This window comes from Odontomachus brunneus, unplaced genomic scaffold, assembly GCF_010583005.1.
Source record: "Odontomachus brunneus isolate Ranch 3 - 2012 unplaced genomic scaffold, Obru_v1 Obru_scaffold_204, whole genome shotgun sequence".
Taxonomy (NCBI): domain Eukaryota; kingdom Metazoa; phylum Arthropoda; class Insecta; order Hymenoptera; family Formicidae; genus Odontomachus; species Odontomachus brunneus.
In genome coordinates, this window is record NW_022639654.1 from 147,013 (window position 1) to 161,154 (window position 14,142).

The 14,142-nt window shown below is 32.2% G+C and overlaps 2 protein-coding genes and 1 long non-coding RNA gene across 4 annotated transcripts in view; 1 reads left to right on the plus strand and 2 right to left on the minus strand.

Moving 5' to 3' along the window:
- LOC116852173 overlaps window positions 1–14,142 on the minus strand; it is a 292,000-nt gene that overhangs the window by 32,793 nt on the left and 245,065 nt on the right. For both annotated transcript variants that reach the window (XM_032832254.1, XM_032832253.1), the window contains exons 5-10: window positions 13,461–13,677; window positions 12,770–13,023; window positions 8,105–8,331; window positions 7,784–7,940; window positions 7,418–7,698; window positions 6,350–6,481 (exon numbers count right to left, since the gene is read on the minus strand). In XM_032832254.1, coding sequence (XP_032688145.1) covers window positions 6,350–6,481; window positions 7,418–7,698; window positions 7,784–7,940; window positions 8,105–8,331; window positions 12,770–13,023; window positions 13,461–13,677 — 1,268 coding nt within the window. The remainder of the gene's footprint in view (window positions 1–6,349; window positions 6,482–7,417; window positions 7,699–7,783; window positions 7,941–8,104; window positions 8,332–12,769; window positions 13,024–13,460; window positions 13,678–14,142) is intronic.
- LOC116852177 overlaps window positions 1–14,142 on the plus strand; it is a 111,304-nt gene that overhangs the window by 9,959 nt on the left and 87,203 nt on the right. The gene's annotated exons all lie outside the window — the stretch shown is intronic.
- On the minus strand, window positions 3,356–6,340 carry LOC116852174 (TNF receptor-associated factor 5). The gene has a single exon (XM_032832255.1). It carries the CDS (start codon window positions 5,932–5,934, stop codon window positions 4,513–4,515), a length of 1,422 nt encoding a protein of 473 aa, XP_032688146.1. The 5' UTR covers window positions 5,935–6,340; the 3' UTR covers window positions 3,356–4,512.

Genomic DNA, 14,142 nt, shown 5'->3' on the forward strand with positions numbered 1-14,142 from the left:
TCTTTGTGTTATTTAGACTTTCTAGAACAATTCTACAGTGTTCTATACTCAGAATCAGTGAAACACTTCAGGACCTTCAGCCCTGGTAAAAAGTTTATATATAACGATAGAATAAAATTCTATTGTTCTATCGTTTTCTTTTGTTTTGAATATGGATTTTGATTCGTAAATTCACAAATATGAATAGTATTCTGTCGTATACAATAGAATACAATAGATAGTGATAGAATTTCTATCATCAGTTTCCTATATAATACAAATAGGACCCGATTCTTAGAACCAGATAAAATACAATAGGATTTATATCTGATGCTCGCGAATGCTGACGCTTGCGAACGATAGAGCTTATAGAAAACAACACATATTGATAGAAATTCTATCGTTCTCAATCGTCCTCTATCAACTTTTTTTTACAAAGGAGGACACTTCAGGACATTTCACAACACGCATGTTTAGTGGGCCTACTACAGAAAGATGTCTCAAATAAAATGGAACGACCCGCATAAGCGATCGTTACTAGCCGCATATAAGAAACGTATAAGACCATGAATAAAAGAAGCGAGGAAGGACAGCGTCCTCTCAAAGTGTAAACAGCGCGAACGCCGAACTTCAGTGGTAAACAGCGAATCAAGCGTGATTCGCAATATATAAAACGCCGCGAATTGTAATCGAGATCAGATCCGATCTACCGCTCTTTCGAGAGAATCAGACTCCGATCCTCCGCTCTCGAAACAGATCCGCAAGTGTCTACTCTTGGCAGCTTGCGGCTCGCGGATTCGCGACCGCAATCACTCCGTCGTCGACTTACGGATTCGTGACGTCGACATTGTTCTCTATACCGTTCCTGGCAGCCTTCCGTTCGCGGATTCGCGACTGAAAGCACTCCGCCGTCGACTTACGGATTCATGATATCGACATTGTTCTATCTACCGTTCCTGGCAGATTTCTGTTCGCGGATTCGCGACTGAAATCACTCCGCTGTCGGTTCACGGATTCGTGACGCCGATACTGATAAACTCCGTTATTTGTCAGATTCCACGGCCGCCGAAGGGCCTGGAATCGACACACTGGAAGGGCGCTTAAACGCAACCTTCACATCGCAAACCAGATCTCGCCGCCGCCTTAGCGTGAGCGGGATCACATCGATATCGAGTCGCCGCGTGCGAAACTCGACACCGTATCCGTGAAGTTGCGCTCCGTTGCAACGTAGCTTCGACACTGCATATTAAGAATCCACATCAGGATCACACCGTCGTCGACTCGCAAGGACGCGAGTCGACCTCCGCGATACTCGTAAACGCTCTCCAGAAGGGAGATCAAACGTACTCCGTTACCACGACGCATAGGCGCATCCGCGGCACCGTCTTCACCGCATTCGCGATCGTGTTAGAACGAGCCTCATTCGATTACAAAGCAGCTCCGATAGCTATGATCCCGTGTACGAGGGCCGACGGCCGCACCACATACACTGAACCGCACCAAATCTTCGCGATAGGAGATAGGAGGTATCGCCATTAAGGCGATACATCGCGTTGCAGCTCCGTTGCAATCTTACCGACATACCGCGTATACTGTGCTGCATCGAAGAGCAGCTAAATCACCACAAGAAGTTGTCAACCGCAATTAAAGAGGCGAGACGCCGAGAAACATCAACAAGACGAACTCGCGAATACGCGACACTCACACCGTCCGCGTCCCGCGCATCACATCTCGCGAGCCATCGCATAAACAAGCCTCTGACAGATAGTACACAAACGACCAAAACCAACGGCGTCGACACACGTTATTTAATTTAATTGTAAACACCATCAGCTGGTTATTTCAAATATAGTATTAAGTTTGTTAACCAACCACTGTTTCTCAATTATTCCGCCTACCACGAACCCGAACCGACGAGCGATCCGAAACGCATCGCGGTTACAATGTCTTTAAGACATATTTTGTGTAACATCTTAAAGACGTCTAAAGTAAAATATTTTTAAGATGTCTTTAAGATCTGATGTGTTTTAAATGTGATGTTTTTAAGATGTCTTTTGTAAACCCTTATAGAAATATCATACTAAGAATCATTGATAATTACTTATTTTCAGTATTAAAAATACTGGATAATAAGTAATTACCAATGATTCTTAGTATGATATTTCTATAAGGGAAGTTTTGAAATAAAATACCTTTTAGACGATTTTTGACCTTTTAGAAGTTTTAAAGACGTCTTATGTAAAACATCGTTATGACATTACTAAAAGTGGTCTAAAAAATGTTTTATTTCAAATATTTTTAAAACGTCACTCAAAAGATGTCTTAAAGTCATTTAAAAAATATCTTATTTTAGATATCTTTAAATCTTTAAGTTACGCAAAAGACATATTAAAAACATTTTATTTGAGACATCTTTATAATGTCTATTTAATGACATTTTCAAGACAACTGTCGACATTACCGACTATGAGATTTATACATGCTGTTGCTATAGCAAATATCATAACGACGTTGTTGTAAGCTTTGTCTACAACATGTGGAGTAAGCTATAAAAATTGGCCAATTACAATCGATTGTTACATGAATAATCGGTTATAATTGGCCAATTCTTACAACTTACGGTTTACGACAGTACACCAGAGGCGCGACTTTATACTTATTGCAATCTTTTTAATAGTGTGCTATTTAATTAATTCCACTTATAATATGGTTGGAAAAATTCGCTGAGCGAAATTTGAAACCTGAGACTTCTTGAATCATTCTCCTTACCTACTGAGTCACTGCTATTAATTGATAGGAATGACTCTTATAACGATACGCTGTTTTCGAATCTCACTCTTTCATGATTGAAAATTTATTCCACATGAGTGATAAGTCACTCTATAGTCACGAGTGATGGTCATCACTCCATTCGTCAAGGGAAAATTCACTATACAACACAGTGTGCAAATCTTCATTCTACAATAGAGTAAAGAAATTTATTCTATAAGAATGAAAAATCACTCCAATTCGAGTGATTCGGTTGTCATTCCATTTCTCGAGTGAGATTTTCACTCCAAGAAATTTAGAGGATAGGATATATTTTTTTTAGACCCGAACGAATATCCGAACCAATACATCTTATGGACATTCCAATATCCAAGTACATCCAAGTTGAAATTTTGGTGATTTTTTTATATCAATCTTCAAAAACAATTGTTTTTATTATTGAAACTTTGTTCGAAATAGTTAAAACATTTTTCTTTTATTTTTTATCGTTAAAAATATTCCATCAATACTATAATAAATATTTTTTCATATTTACTTTCGTATAACAATATTTAATATTTATAAAAAGAATAATTTTAAATGTTTTCTATATTATCATTTAATATTAAACAAAGTTATGTTTACCGAGAAATAATTTTTGGTGTTATAAATCTAGTATTTCTATGTCATTATTGATAAAGTTTATTTTAATTTTAAAAATTGTTATATATATATATATATATTAAATATTATCCCGAATTTTCAATAAATATGCTCGTATATAACACAAAAAACCTAAATAGATACTTAGTATATAACATCTGCATAGAAAAAAAGGTTTCTTTTGATTTAGAATTCCTATTTGATTTTGTTTCATTAAAACAATATATTCTTACATTATACCAATATTCGTTATATTCGTTGTATTTTGACTGTTGTTGCATTGTTTTTATTGTTGCCAGTAAACATGTCATTAGAATGTTTCATGAATACTATAAGCATACATTATATACAGTATAAGTAATGATATTGCTAACATAAAGTAACATATTGAAGTGACTATTTATCGCACGATCTTCAAAATCAAGCAATAATTGAGCGTGTCTAGAAGGAGATGGTGACCGATCGTTGTTCAGGATTTTGAAACCATGGTGGAACATAAACGTATGACACAACTTACGGGTATTGGTATTTTTTATCGAAAATTAATAAATTTTTTAGACTATGTCCATAAACATACATACAATGATTTTAAATCATATTTCTTAAATCATTATTAAGAATCTATTAAATTTATTTTTCAATTGAACAAAAATTATTAAACCTAAAGAAATATTTTTCTCTATGCATGCTAGATGCTGTGCAACGCCAGACAGCATCTTTCTTTAAGTTTTCATATAAAGAAAATATATATAGCAATAAGTTACTAATTAAAACTACGAAAATCTTAAACGGATTCCATAATAGGTCCAAAATAAATCCAGAATAAATTCGAGAGTAGCCTTATTATGGATATTTTAAAGGTGTTTGAAGTTATGTCAAATATACATCTTATATATGTTTATCGAATGAAAAATGGATCTGTTTTGGATAGAAAATGGATATCTGATGTCTAGAAATGATGTCCTATGGACATCCACTGGATGTCCATGTGCTTTTTGGAAGACTTTATTATTATTTAACTTGTGATTATGAAATTTATTATAATTCGGGTTATATATTACCATTTATACTGGTCTCATCACTAATATCATTACAAAGACTTAATCATTACAAGTAGTATAACTATTGAGTTATTAATGACATTGTTGAAGCACTCGTCTTTACATCCCGCACTTGTATATCAAAAAATATAACATTATTCTTTGTATAACCGGAATATCTACTCAGCGTAGTATGAGGAATGAACATATACAGATCGGATTTCTTATCAGCATCATCCGAGTCGTTCTTATCTCGGCCTACGGTTTTCACAATTTTTCTAACGTCGTTCACAGAATTGTCTTGATCACGAAGAACTATAGAAGCCCTCAGCACACAAGGCCAATCCAGCAAAGGATCCCATTTGCCACTTTCCACGCGTAGACAACCAATGATATTACGATTCTTCCATTGACCTTTGCCATTTAGAAATAACTCCATTCTCAAGGTGTAGCCGTATTCCTTGTTAAAAAATATTGGACTGTAGAGCGCGCGACCGTTTTCCTTGGCCACGCTCATCTTCTCCCTGTAACCGTCGATTCGCCATATAATGTGACCGTTCATCGAGGTGCCTTCGATCATTTCAGACGTACAAGTGCATGAATCCAGCGGATAATGCGCTTTGTAATTTTCCGCGATTAATTCTTCGACGTATTTAAGATTCTCCTTCATTTGGAATTTTAAACCTTTTAAGTCAGACTGCTGTTTGGCCGTAATTTCGGAATATTTGCGAATTTCTTCGAGCAGACAATCCATGTTTCTTGACAAAGAATCGTACTTATATATTAATTCCTTCGAGTCTTTGCATCTTATCTCTAATTCAAGCTTCAGGTCGTTAATACGTTGCGTTTGTTCTTGCCACATGTCGCTAACACGCACGCTCTCTTTGGCAATAAACGTTTTAAGATCCTTTAGTTCTTGGAACCAGTTGTCCAGCACTCGCTCGTGCTTGCCTTGCTCGCCGTTTAATTCTCCCTCGAATAGTTTCAACTGTTCGGAGATCTGTTGGAAGCTCACGCTAGTGCAGTGCTGCGAGTTCTCCGTAATAATTTCTATGTCGTTTAATCTCCGACTCAGTAATAAACTGTTGACACGAGCTTCCTCGACTGCCTCCGTAATATTCGATCGCAACGCAGCGAGAGATTCCTGCTGAGAGTGCAGCAAGTTCAAATTTCTCGAAAGCGCATCGTGCAGATGAGTTCGCTCCTTTTCCCCGTGATCGATGGCTAGACGCAGCAACGTCAGTATCGAAAATACTTTCTCCTTCCACACCGAGTCTTCAACGTTCTTCGACTGACTGGTCTTTTTTGATATTCTCTTGCCACACGATTTATAATGAGCTTCCAAGTGTCTACGAGGCACGTAAACACCGCATTTGTTCGGGCATACCTCCAAAACGGATGCGCAATGCGTCATGTGCTCCGATAAGTGCCTCTCCTCCAAAAATTCATTGCAGAAGTAGCAAGGTACGCTACGATGTACTATCGTGTGAACGTGATTACTCATGTTTCGTTTCGACGTGAACGCATTCGCGATACTGCGCGGGTTTGCTAGTACGAAGTGAAAAACTTGCGCCGATAACAATTCTGGGTAAATGAAAGATTGCGTAATCTATCTGATAAGGACAGATGGGAGCCTCGCATAAAGACAAAGATAATATTACAGATATATACCCGACGTAATATATTTACGCGGCATACTGATATCACTTATGTTACCCCAGCACACCGTGTAAATTAAATCATGATATTCACACGACGTATACACCCAATTAATAATAGTAATTTGTGCACGCGTAATTAAGGGATCGTACTTGGTCGCTTGTTATCTGCGATAGATAAGTAAGATAAATCTATCAAAAAGATTTATTATCTCCAACTAAGCAATGCTTAATAAACTACTATGAAGATTACAGGTATACCTCCGTAGCCATAGGCAGTCCGAGTATGTATGCACAAGCGCAACTGAAGAACGTGATAGTCGTCTCCCAGAGCTTCATCAGTTTCGTATTGAAGGCCATTATACCGGTTATTACGCAATGCCAGATTGCCAACTGAAACGTTAAAATAAATATCTAACTATTTTTACATATTGTTACACGCCACCAACCGGAGTAGCTAATAAGAGATCGAGTGTGTGAATCTTAAGAAGGTATTCATAGTCTTGTTTTTATATTTAAAATCATCTTAAATCCATCTTCAGACGCACTAAAGATAAACGTAAGACGATTTTCAAAGGATATTAAAGTGCGTGACAAACTCTAAAAATGTCGATAACGTAGAGGCGATTTCAAAAAACATTATGTCAAAGAAGTAACACAATTACACTACTTTTTTCGTATTTTTTTTCCACACATCCAGCACAAAACGACTCAGAACCATATTGAATGTATCCAGGATGTCCTGCAAAATACCCTAGGATGTTTTGAGTATATCAAGGATAATTCTCAGGATGTTTTGTGCTATTTGGGTATAGATCTATGAAAAATGTTTGCTAGTTTATTTTATTATGTTTGACAGAAAACATAACCAAGCGCGCGCATATAAAAATCTTCCTGCAAACTTTTTGTATATTTTTAAACTTCTAAATTCAGTTGTAAAGGTATAGTAATGTGTTTTTTTAAATTTTCCTAAACAAAACAAATATACGATCGAAATACAAAATACAAAATACAAAAATAAACTACAAAATTTTTGTATAAGATGAATAATTATACGTTGACAACTCGAAACGTTAATGTTAAATTTTTTGTTATTTTTGTGCGTTAATTAATTTTTGTATATACTTTCATTGTGCATTTATGTAAAAGTATTTGTAATTCTGTGAAATTAAATTACAACATAAGCTTTGTAGAAAAAGATCAGTATTTTGTCGGTGAAATTTTCAAATATATATATGTGGGATCTCCATAAATAAGAACTGTAAAGACCGGCCTAAATTACGTGTCCAAAGTCTTATTCATGGCATTACATTTATTAGAGTACCATACCTGCTGTGCGATTCCAAATAAGATGATGATAAAATAAAACAGAATCGCCCAAAATGGCGACACCTGTTCGGTGCCTAATAACGCCAAGGTCGCAGGTACCAATTCGGTACATAATCTTAACACCTGGTATCCCGACTCGATGCTTGTGTCCGCGTTAGGTCGGATCACGCGTTGACCAAGAAGGAAGGACGTGTGAGACATAAATCTCTCCGGTGTGGTGCTGTAACCTGGCGATGCTGGTTGATTGGCGAGCCTCATAAACGTATAACCTGATATCCTCTCTGAAATCATTTGGGAATGATTATAAGCGCGAATATAGTCAAGCTGATCCCATCATTCAGACGAATCATACGGCGATACGCTTACCAAACGAACTAGTAGTATAGATGTAGCCGTGGTGTCTGAGAATTTGCACACAGGTGTTCGCTAGGAAAGCCGCGAGGAGAAGAACAGCGAATGTTAGGACCACCACGAGACTCGTGTCTCGCTGTAGGAGATGCTTGTGCTTGTTATGAGCTGCTATCTGAAACGATGGTACATTCTAATTAACTGTTGCGTAAATCACGTTTGAGCCTTACGAACGGAAATCCGACTGTCAGAAAAATCAAATAATTATAATTAAATAATCTGAACTGAGTAATCTTAACTGAGTAATCGTTAATTAGCTGTTATCAACGAAAACGATACCTGCATAGCCGCCGCACCAAGTAAGCCCCACGTGAGGAAGACTTCAGTTGAGGCAGCCACCCATGACTTTCCATTGATGAAGAATTCGCTCCAGACGGTAGCGGGAAAAAGTTGGTGTTGTATCGAGCCGGTCGCGTTGAGTCCCAACAGCTTCGCGCAGAGTACCAATGTTCCAATTACGGGCACTAGTGTAAATACGTACACCACTTTTCCGTAGGACCTTAATCCTGTATAAATAAATAATATAAAAAATTTACTCTTGCATTTTAATCAGTATTTCTATTAATATAATTATCTTGGAGAAACTTTTTTAATGAAAATTTCAGAATTTCTCTGAAAATTCTCTTTTTAGAGAAAGTAAGGATTTTTCAGATCTTTTCAGTTTTTTAATAAAAAGTTTGAAAATTTCTGACTCTTTCTCTGAAAATTCGGTTTTTCAGTAAAAGTCAGAGATTTTCACTAAACGTTGTATAAGGTTTCTTTAAAAGACCTTTACTTTTAGTAAAAAAAATCTTACTTTTTCTGAAAAATTCTAAATTTTCTTGAAAAAAAATTTATTAGCCTCCACCGATATATAAGAATGAAAAAAAATAAAAAACTCTGAGAAAAAATTATTTTCCCTGAAAAACATAATTTTCAAAGAAAGTCGAAGATTTTCATTAAAAAGTTATCACAAGGTTTTTTTGAAAAAACCTTTACTTTTCCTGAAAAAATCTTACTTTCTCTGAAAAAATCTTGCTTTTGCTGAAAAAGTTTACCTGTCTAATCCGAGATATAAAAATGAAAAACATGAAACTCTGGAAAAAAAATTATTTTCTCTGAAAAACAATTTTTAGATAAAGTTAGAGATTTTCACTAAAAAGTTGGCACAAGATTTTTCTAGAAAACTCTTACTTTTCCTGAAAAAATCTTACTTTTTTTTAAAAAGGCAACTTGTATTCTCTGACATATAGAGTACGATTTTTTTTCCAGAAAATCCTTATGATAATTATTTAATGACAATTTATGACTTTCTTTGAAAATTGCATGTTTTTTTGGTTTTATGGAAAGGTTTTTTTGGTTTTAAAATTTTTTCAAACGCTTACATCCAAATAAACGAATCTTTTTTTTTTACAAAATTTGATTTTCTTAATTTTTTAGTAAGATTCTAGCAATATATGGAAAGTGTAATTCTCTAGGGCTGCGCTCCACAAAATTCTATTCGAAAGGTAGAGTAACATTTAACTGGCCAATCAGGACAAAAAAAACTTAGACTTCTTTATCATGAGTGGTTAATAAGTGTTATTCTACTCTTCGAGTAAAGTTTTCGAATACATTCCTGTAAGCATAAAGAAATTATGAAATTGTTAATAAAAATGTATTTATTAAGAAATTTTCAGAGAAATTAAAAGAATTAAATTTTTTTTCATTTTTATGAAGTATGCCATTTTCTTGATTTTCTCGGGATTTTTGTAAAACAAAATAATTTCAGAGAAATTTAGAGATTTTTCGAAAAATTTTTAGATTTTCAGAAAAATTTACTTCTTTTATTTTTATAAAATTTAAAATTTTTCAGAAAAATTTTCAGCAAAATTAAGAAATTTCATTAAAAACTTTACCACCAGTTTCTGTATAACGTTTCTGTATAACGTAAATTACGTACACCAGTAAATTATCTTAAAAAAAAAAAAACACCAGTATAATTATCTTTTTAAATTAATTATTGTATTTAATTGACGATTAATATGAGCTAATTTCATTGAAGACCGTTTAATTGACAATTTATTTCAAAATATTCAATAGAACATCGTTTAATTGACGATTAATATGAGCGAAAGAAATGAAAAATCGTCCAATTAACGAATAAACTTAGTAAATTTAACTAATAGTTGTTTTGATATGATAAAATTTAATCGAAAACTGTGTCATAATAATTAATTTAATTACTTTGAACGAGAGGGATTCTGTAATAACTACACAGCATAGGAAAGTTGTAAATTTGACAGAAAAGAAAAAAAAAGAAATTTGATGGATTTTACAACTTGTTATATGAATTCTATCCTTACAGAAATATCATACTAAGAAATACTGAAAAATTATTAGTGATTAAGTACTACCAGTAATTCAATAATTTTTTTGGCCAGTACTTAATTTCTGATTAAAAAAAAAAAAAAAACCATAAAATTAAACCAGTACGAATATTAAATCTAAAGAAAGTATTTTCTGCGAAAAAAAGTATAAGAAGTATAAGAAATATGCAATAAGAAAAATTCTAGTATTAATGACTGCCACTAACAAGTACTATTCTAAGTACTATTCTATAAACACTATTGATGTGAAACATTACTGAATTTGAAATACAAGTAACAAAAATAACTAGTAAGTAAAAAATATTATATTATATTTGTAATATTTTTGAAATATTGCTGCAGTACTATTAAAGTAATATTGCAAATTAATATCACTGTAATGTCTTTACAACATTGTACTGCAATATGTAATCTTGTAACATTGTAGCAATGTTGCTGCAAGCTTCTGTGCTGTATGGGCATTGCTGAGAGTCGAATCTGAGACCTCTGGTTCTTAAGTCGTTCACTTGACCTACTGTTATTTTGACAGAAAGCTTCGTATTGTATACGTATGATATATCCATGTACGAAAATATATGATTTATTTAAAAGAAGAGAATAGATATTTTTAAATGTCAAAATTATTTTTTTAAAAAGTATGTAAAAGGTATATTTAAAAATATTTACTTGTTTTAAAAGTAAGTAAAATACAAATAAATTATTTTGTAAATTTAAATAAATTGTTTACTAAATATTTGATAATAAAAGACATTTAATTCGAAACACAAACAGATACCTTTAATATTAGAAAATAATTTATTTAGATTTATAAAATAATGTACTTGTATTTTATTTACTTTTAAAACAAACAAATATTTATTTAAACACAGTTTTTACATTTAAAAAAACTAATTTTTTTCTTGTGTGTAAAGAAATCATTTACTTATTCTTATATATAGATATTTTACATCAAACAAATCATTTTTTTCTAGAAATTAATAATTTTACACCTTATTTTACAAATTTAAAAAAATATATTTATTATATATTTTCTAAAATCTAACAAATATTTTTTTAAATTAAGATATTATATTTAACAAAATATATTTCTTTGATTTAAATTTTTTTTGAATGTACATTAGCAATTTAAATTTTCTTCTTCATTAATTTAATAATTATAAATAATTATATTTATTTTTCTCATATGTAATATTTATAAAAATATTTACAAGATATTAATCTAGTACAATATTTACTATAAATATTAATTTTTTGTTTACAATAAATATTGTATAAAATATTCAGATATTTAGCCTTTAGATATTTAAATAATATTTTGAATAATGATTTTCATATTTTTTCTTCTCTCTCTTTATGTATATATAAAAAAATATTTATATAATATTAAAAAAAAATAATTCGAAATAAATAATTTATAAATATTTATCATTAATATTGTGTGCTATTTGGATTAATATTTTAAATCTTGACAGTACTTTGCGTAAGTATTTCATCACTTAGCAAAGTATTACATATTAGTATTTAAATATTGACAATACTCTGCGTAAATATTTTATCACTGAATGAAGTATTACATATCAATATTTAAGTATTAAAGTCAATCATAAGGTAGTATTTGTAACGCTAAACACTGAAATACTTGAGCACTAAGAGTTGTATTTAAATCACAGAATATTACTAAACTGTACTTTTAATACTGAAATCACAGAATATTACTATACTGTACTATTAATACTTTTAATACTGAAAATAAGTAATTAATCAATGATTCTCAGATATTTCTGTAAGGGTATGACTCAATTGAAGATATATCTTACAAATTTTGCGTTTTATTTGAGAAAAAATGGGTGGCATTATTTTGCGTATATCTTTTACGTAGGAGACAACAGTATTATAATTAGTCTTGTGAATAATATTTATATTTGGAGTATCGTGGCATCGAGGAAAATCTTGATAATTGAAAAGTGCAAAGTAAGAGTTGCGTTGAATGAAGCACTAGTTATATATTAATCGTCATCGAACTGTTTTCTGTTGAATTTGCTCATGTCAATCGTCAATTAAATTAAATTTACTTTTAATTAAATCTATTAAGTGCAATTATTAATAAAAAAACTTGTGACTCCTTTTGTTCATATTGTCAATGAAATGACTTGACAATTAATTTTGAATTAATTTCATTAAAATCAATTGTTAAACAATCTTTGATTAAATTGTTAATTAGTTAAATTGAAACAAGTTTGTCTAAATCAACTATTAAATTATTAAATCGATTATTAAATTGAGAAAAATGTAATTGATATTTGACTTTGATTCTACTAAAGACAACTCTGATTCCAATAAAGTACTATAATACTTCGTACTAACTATATTTTATAAAAGAAGCGTTCACTAACACAAATCTTAAGATTTTTTACTTTTCATATGCTTCATCACAATTAAGTTTTTTGTTACTATTTTAATATGTAACTCTATCAATGTTTAAACACTCTCTCTTTTTAGAGAAAGAGATATATTTATATCTCTTTCTAAAGAGATATTGCAGGCGGTATTAACGATAGAAAATTTTTCTGAGACCTATTTGCTGAGAAATATTTACCTTTGCTTAATGAAACAAATACGATCATCCATACGACAGCTAAGTTGAAAGCTACTTGAAACTTCAGTGTTACTACACCAGGATCAATATCGTTCAAATGATGTCTTTGCAAGACAGCACCACTAAAGTAATCCGGGACGGTTTCATGCAATTTGTATGATGTGGTAATGTTGTGCGTGGGACGGCTGTCTTCTCGATAGAGGAGAAATGGTTCTGCCCATCGATACTTGTCCTGTTTCGTTATGAACGAATCTCTGCAATCAATATATCACACGTTTCGTCCTACTTGATTAACTGGGATGATTATTGTCCCGCTATGCATAAATGATAGAGCTAGATGCTCGGATAAATATCAAGGCCATCGAGATTAAGAATGAGTCAAAATAAACTTACAAATACAACGTATTCATTAATATTGTGTACCCGAGCATCTGAGCGTTATAACAAAAAGAAATAATTTGTTCTTTGAATGAAGCTTTCGTTCAAAAACAAGAAAAAATGGAATTAATTTTAATAAAGTTAATTCTCTTATTCGTTCGAAAATCATCGTTTTTATATCCAATCGTTATCGTTTTCTTGAGCGAAACTTTTTTCTTTTAATTTCTTTTTTATAATTCCATACATCTTCTAATTTAATTACACGTACAATTTCACATAGACGTTTTTTCAAAGTAAGTATTGATATATGTACCTGAAATACACAAACATCCATGATACACCGACTATACTGTAGATACCGATAAGAGCCTGCGCGGCGAGTAGAGCTATTCCGACACCTTGAAAAATTGGCGAAATCCTCCACATATCCACTGAACCAGCAGCCAATCTTTGTCCGAGGCACACGTGCAACGTTAATAATGGGATGCCCAGTATGAGAGATAAAATCAGAAACTGTACAATGAAGTTTGCTGGAAGGAAAAAGATACCGTAAGTGAAATTTTTAATATAAAGAAAAACGAAAAATAAAATAAAATAAAATAGAATAAATGGAATTATTGGGTGAAGAAGAAAGTATTTGCAATTGTCTCGTAATTATCGGTGAATATTGGCTACGTGTTGAACATGATCAATCAACCGTTTCTTCGGTGAAAATCAATTATTACCTTCGGAAGCAACCTCGGAACTAATTATTGGTTTTACGGCACGTCACGATGTGAATTATTATGAACGAACAATAATTATCGGTCCGCTAATTAATTTCAAGAGAACGTTTCCGTAGTTACGTTACCTTCGTTAGAAGAAATTGATACTTATAAAGGAGGGTGTAACTTTTTCGCGATCGCTCGAGGATCGTTTTATATTTATATTTTCTTATGTATTTTTCTTCGTAGAAACCGAAAATTATTAGTACAATAACGTCAGACTTAAAGAAA

Bases quoted from the DNA above. Each gene is read 5' to 3' on its own strand.
- LOC116852174 (XM_032832255.1), bottom strand. From the start codon at position 5,934: ATGAGTAATCACGTTCACACGATAGTACATCGTAGCGTACCTTGCTAC.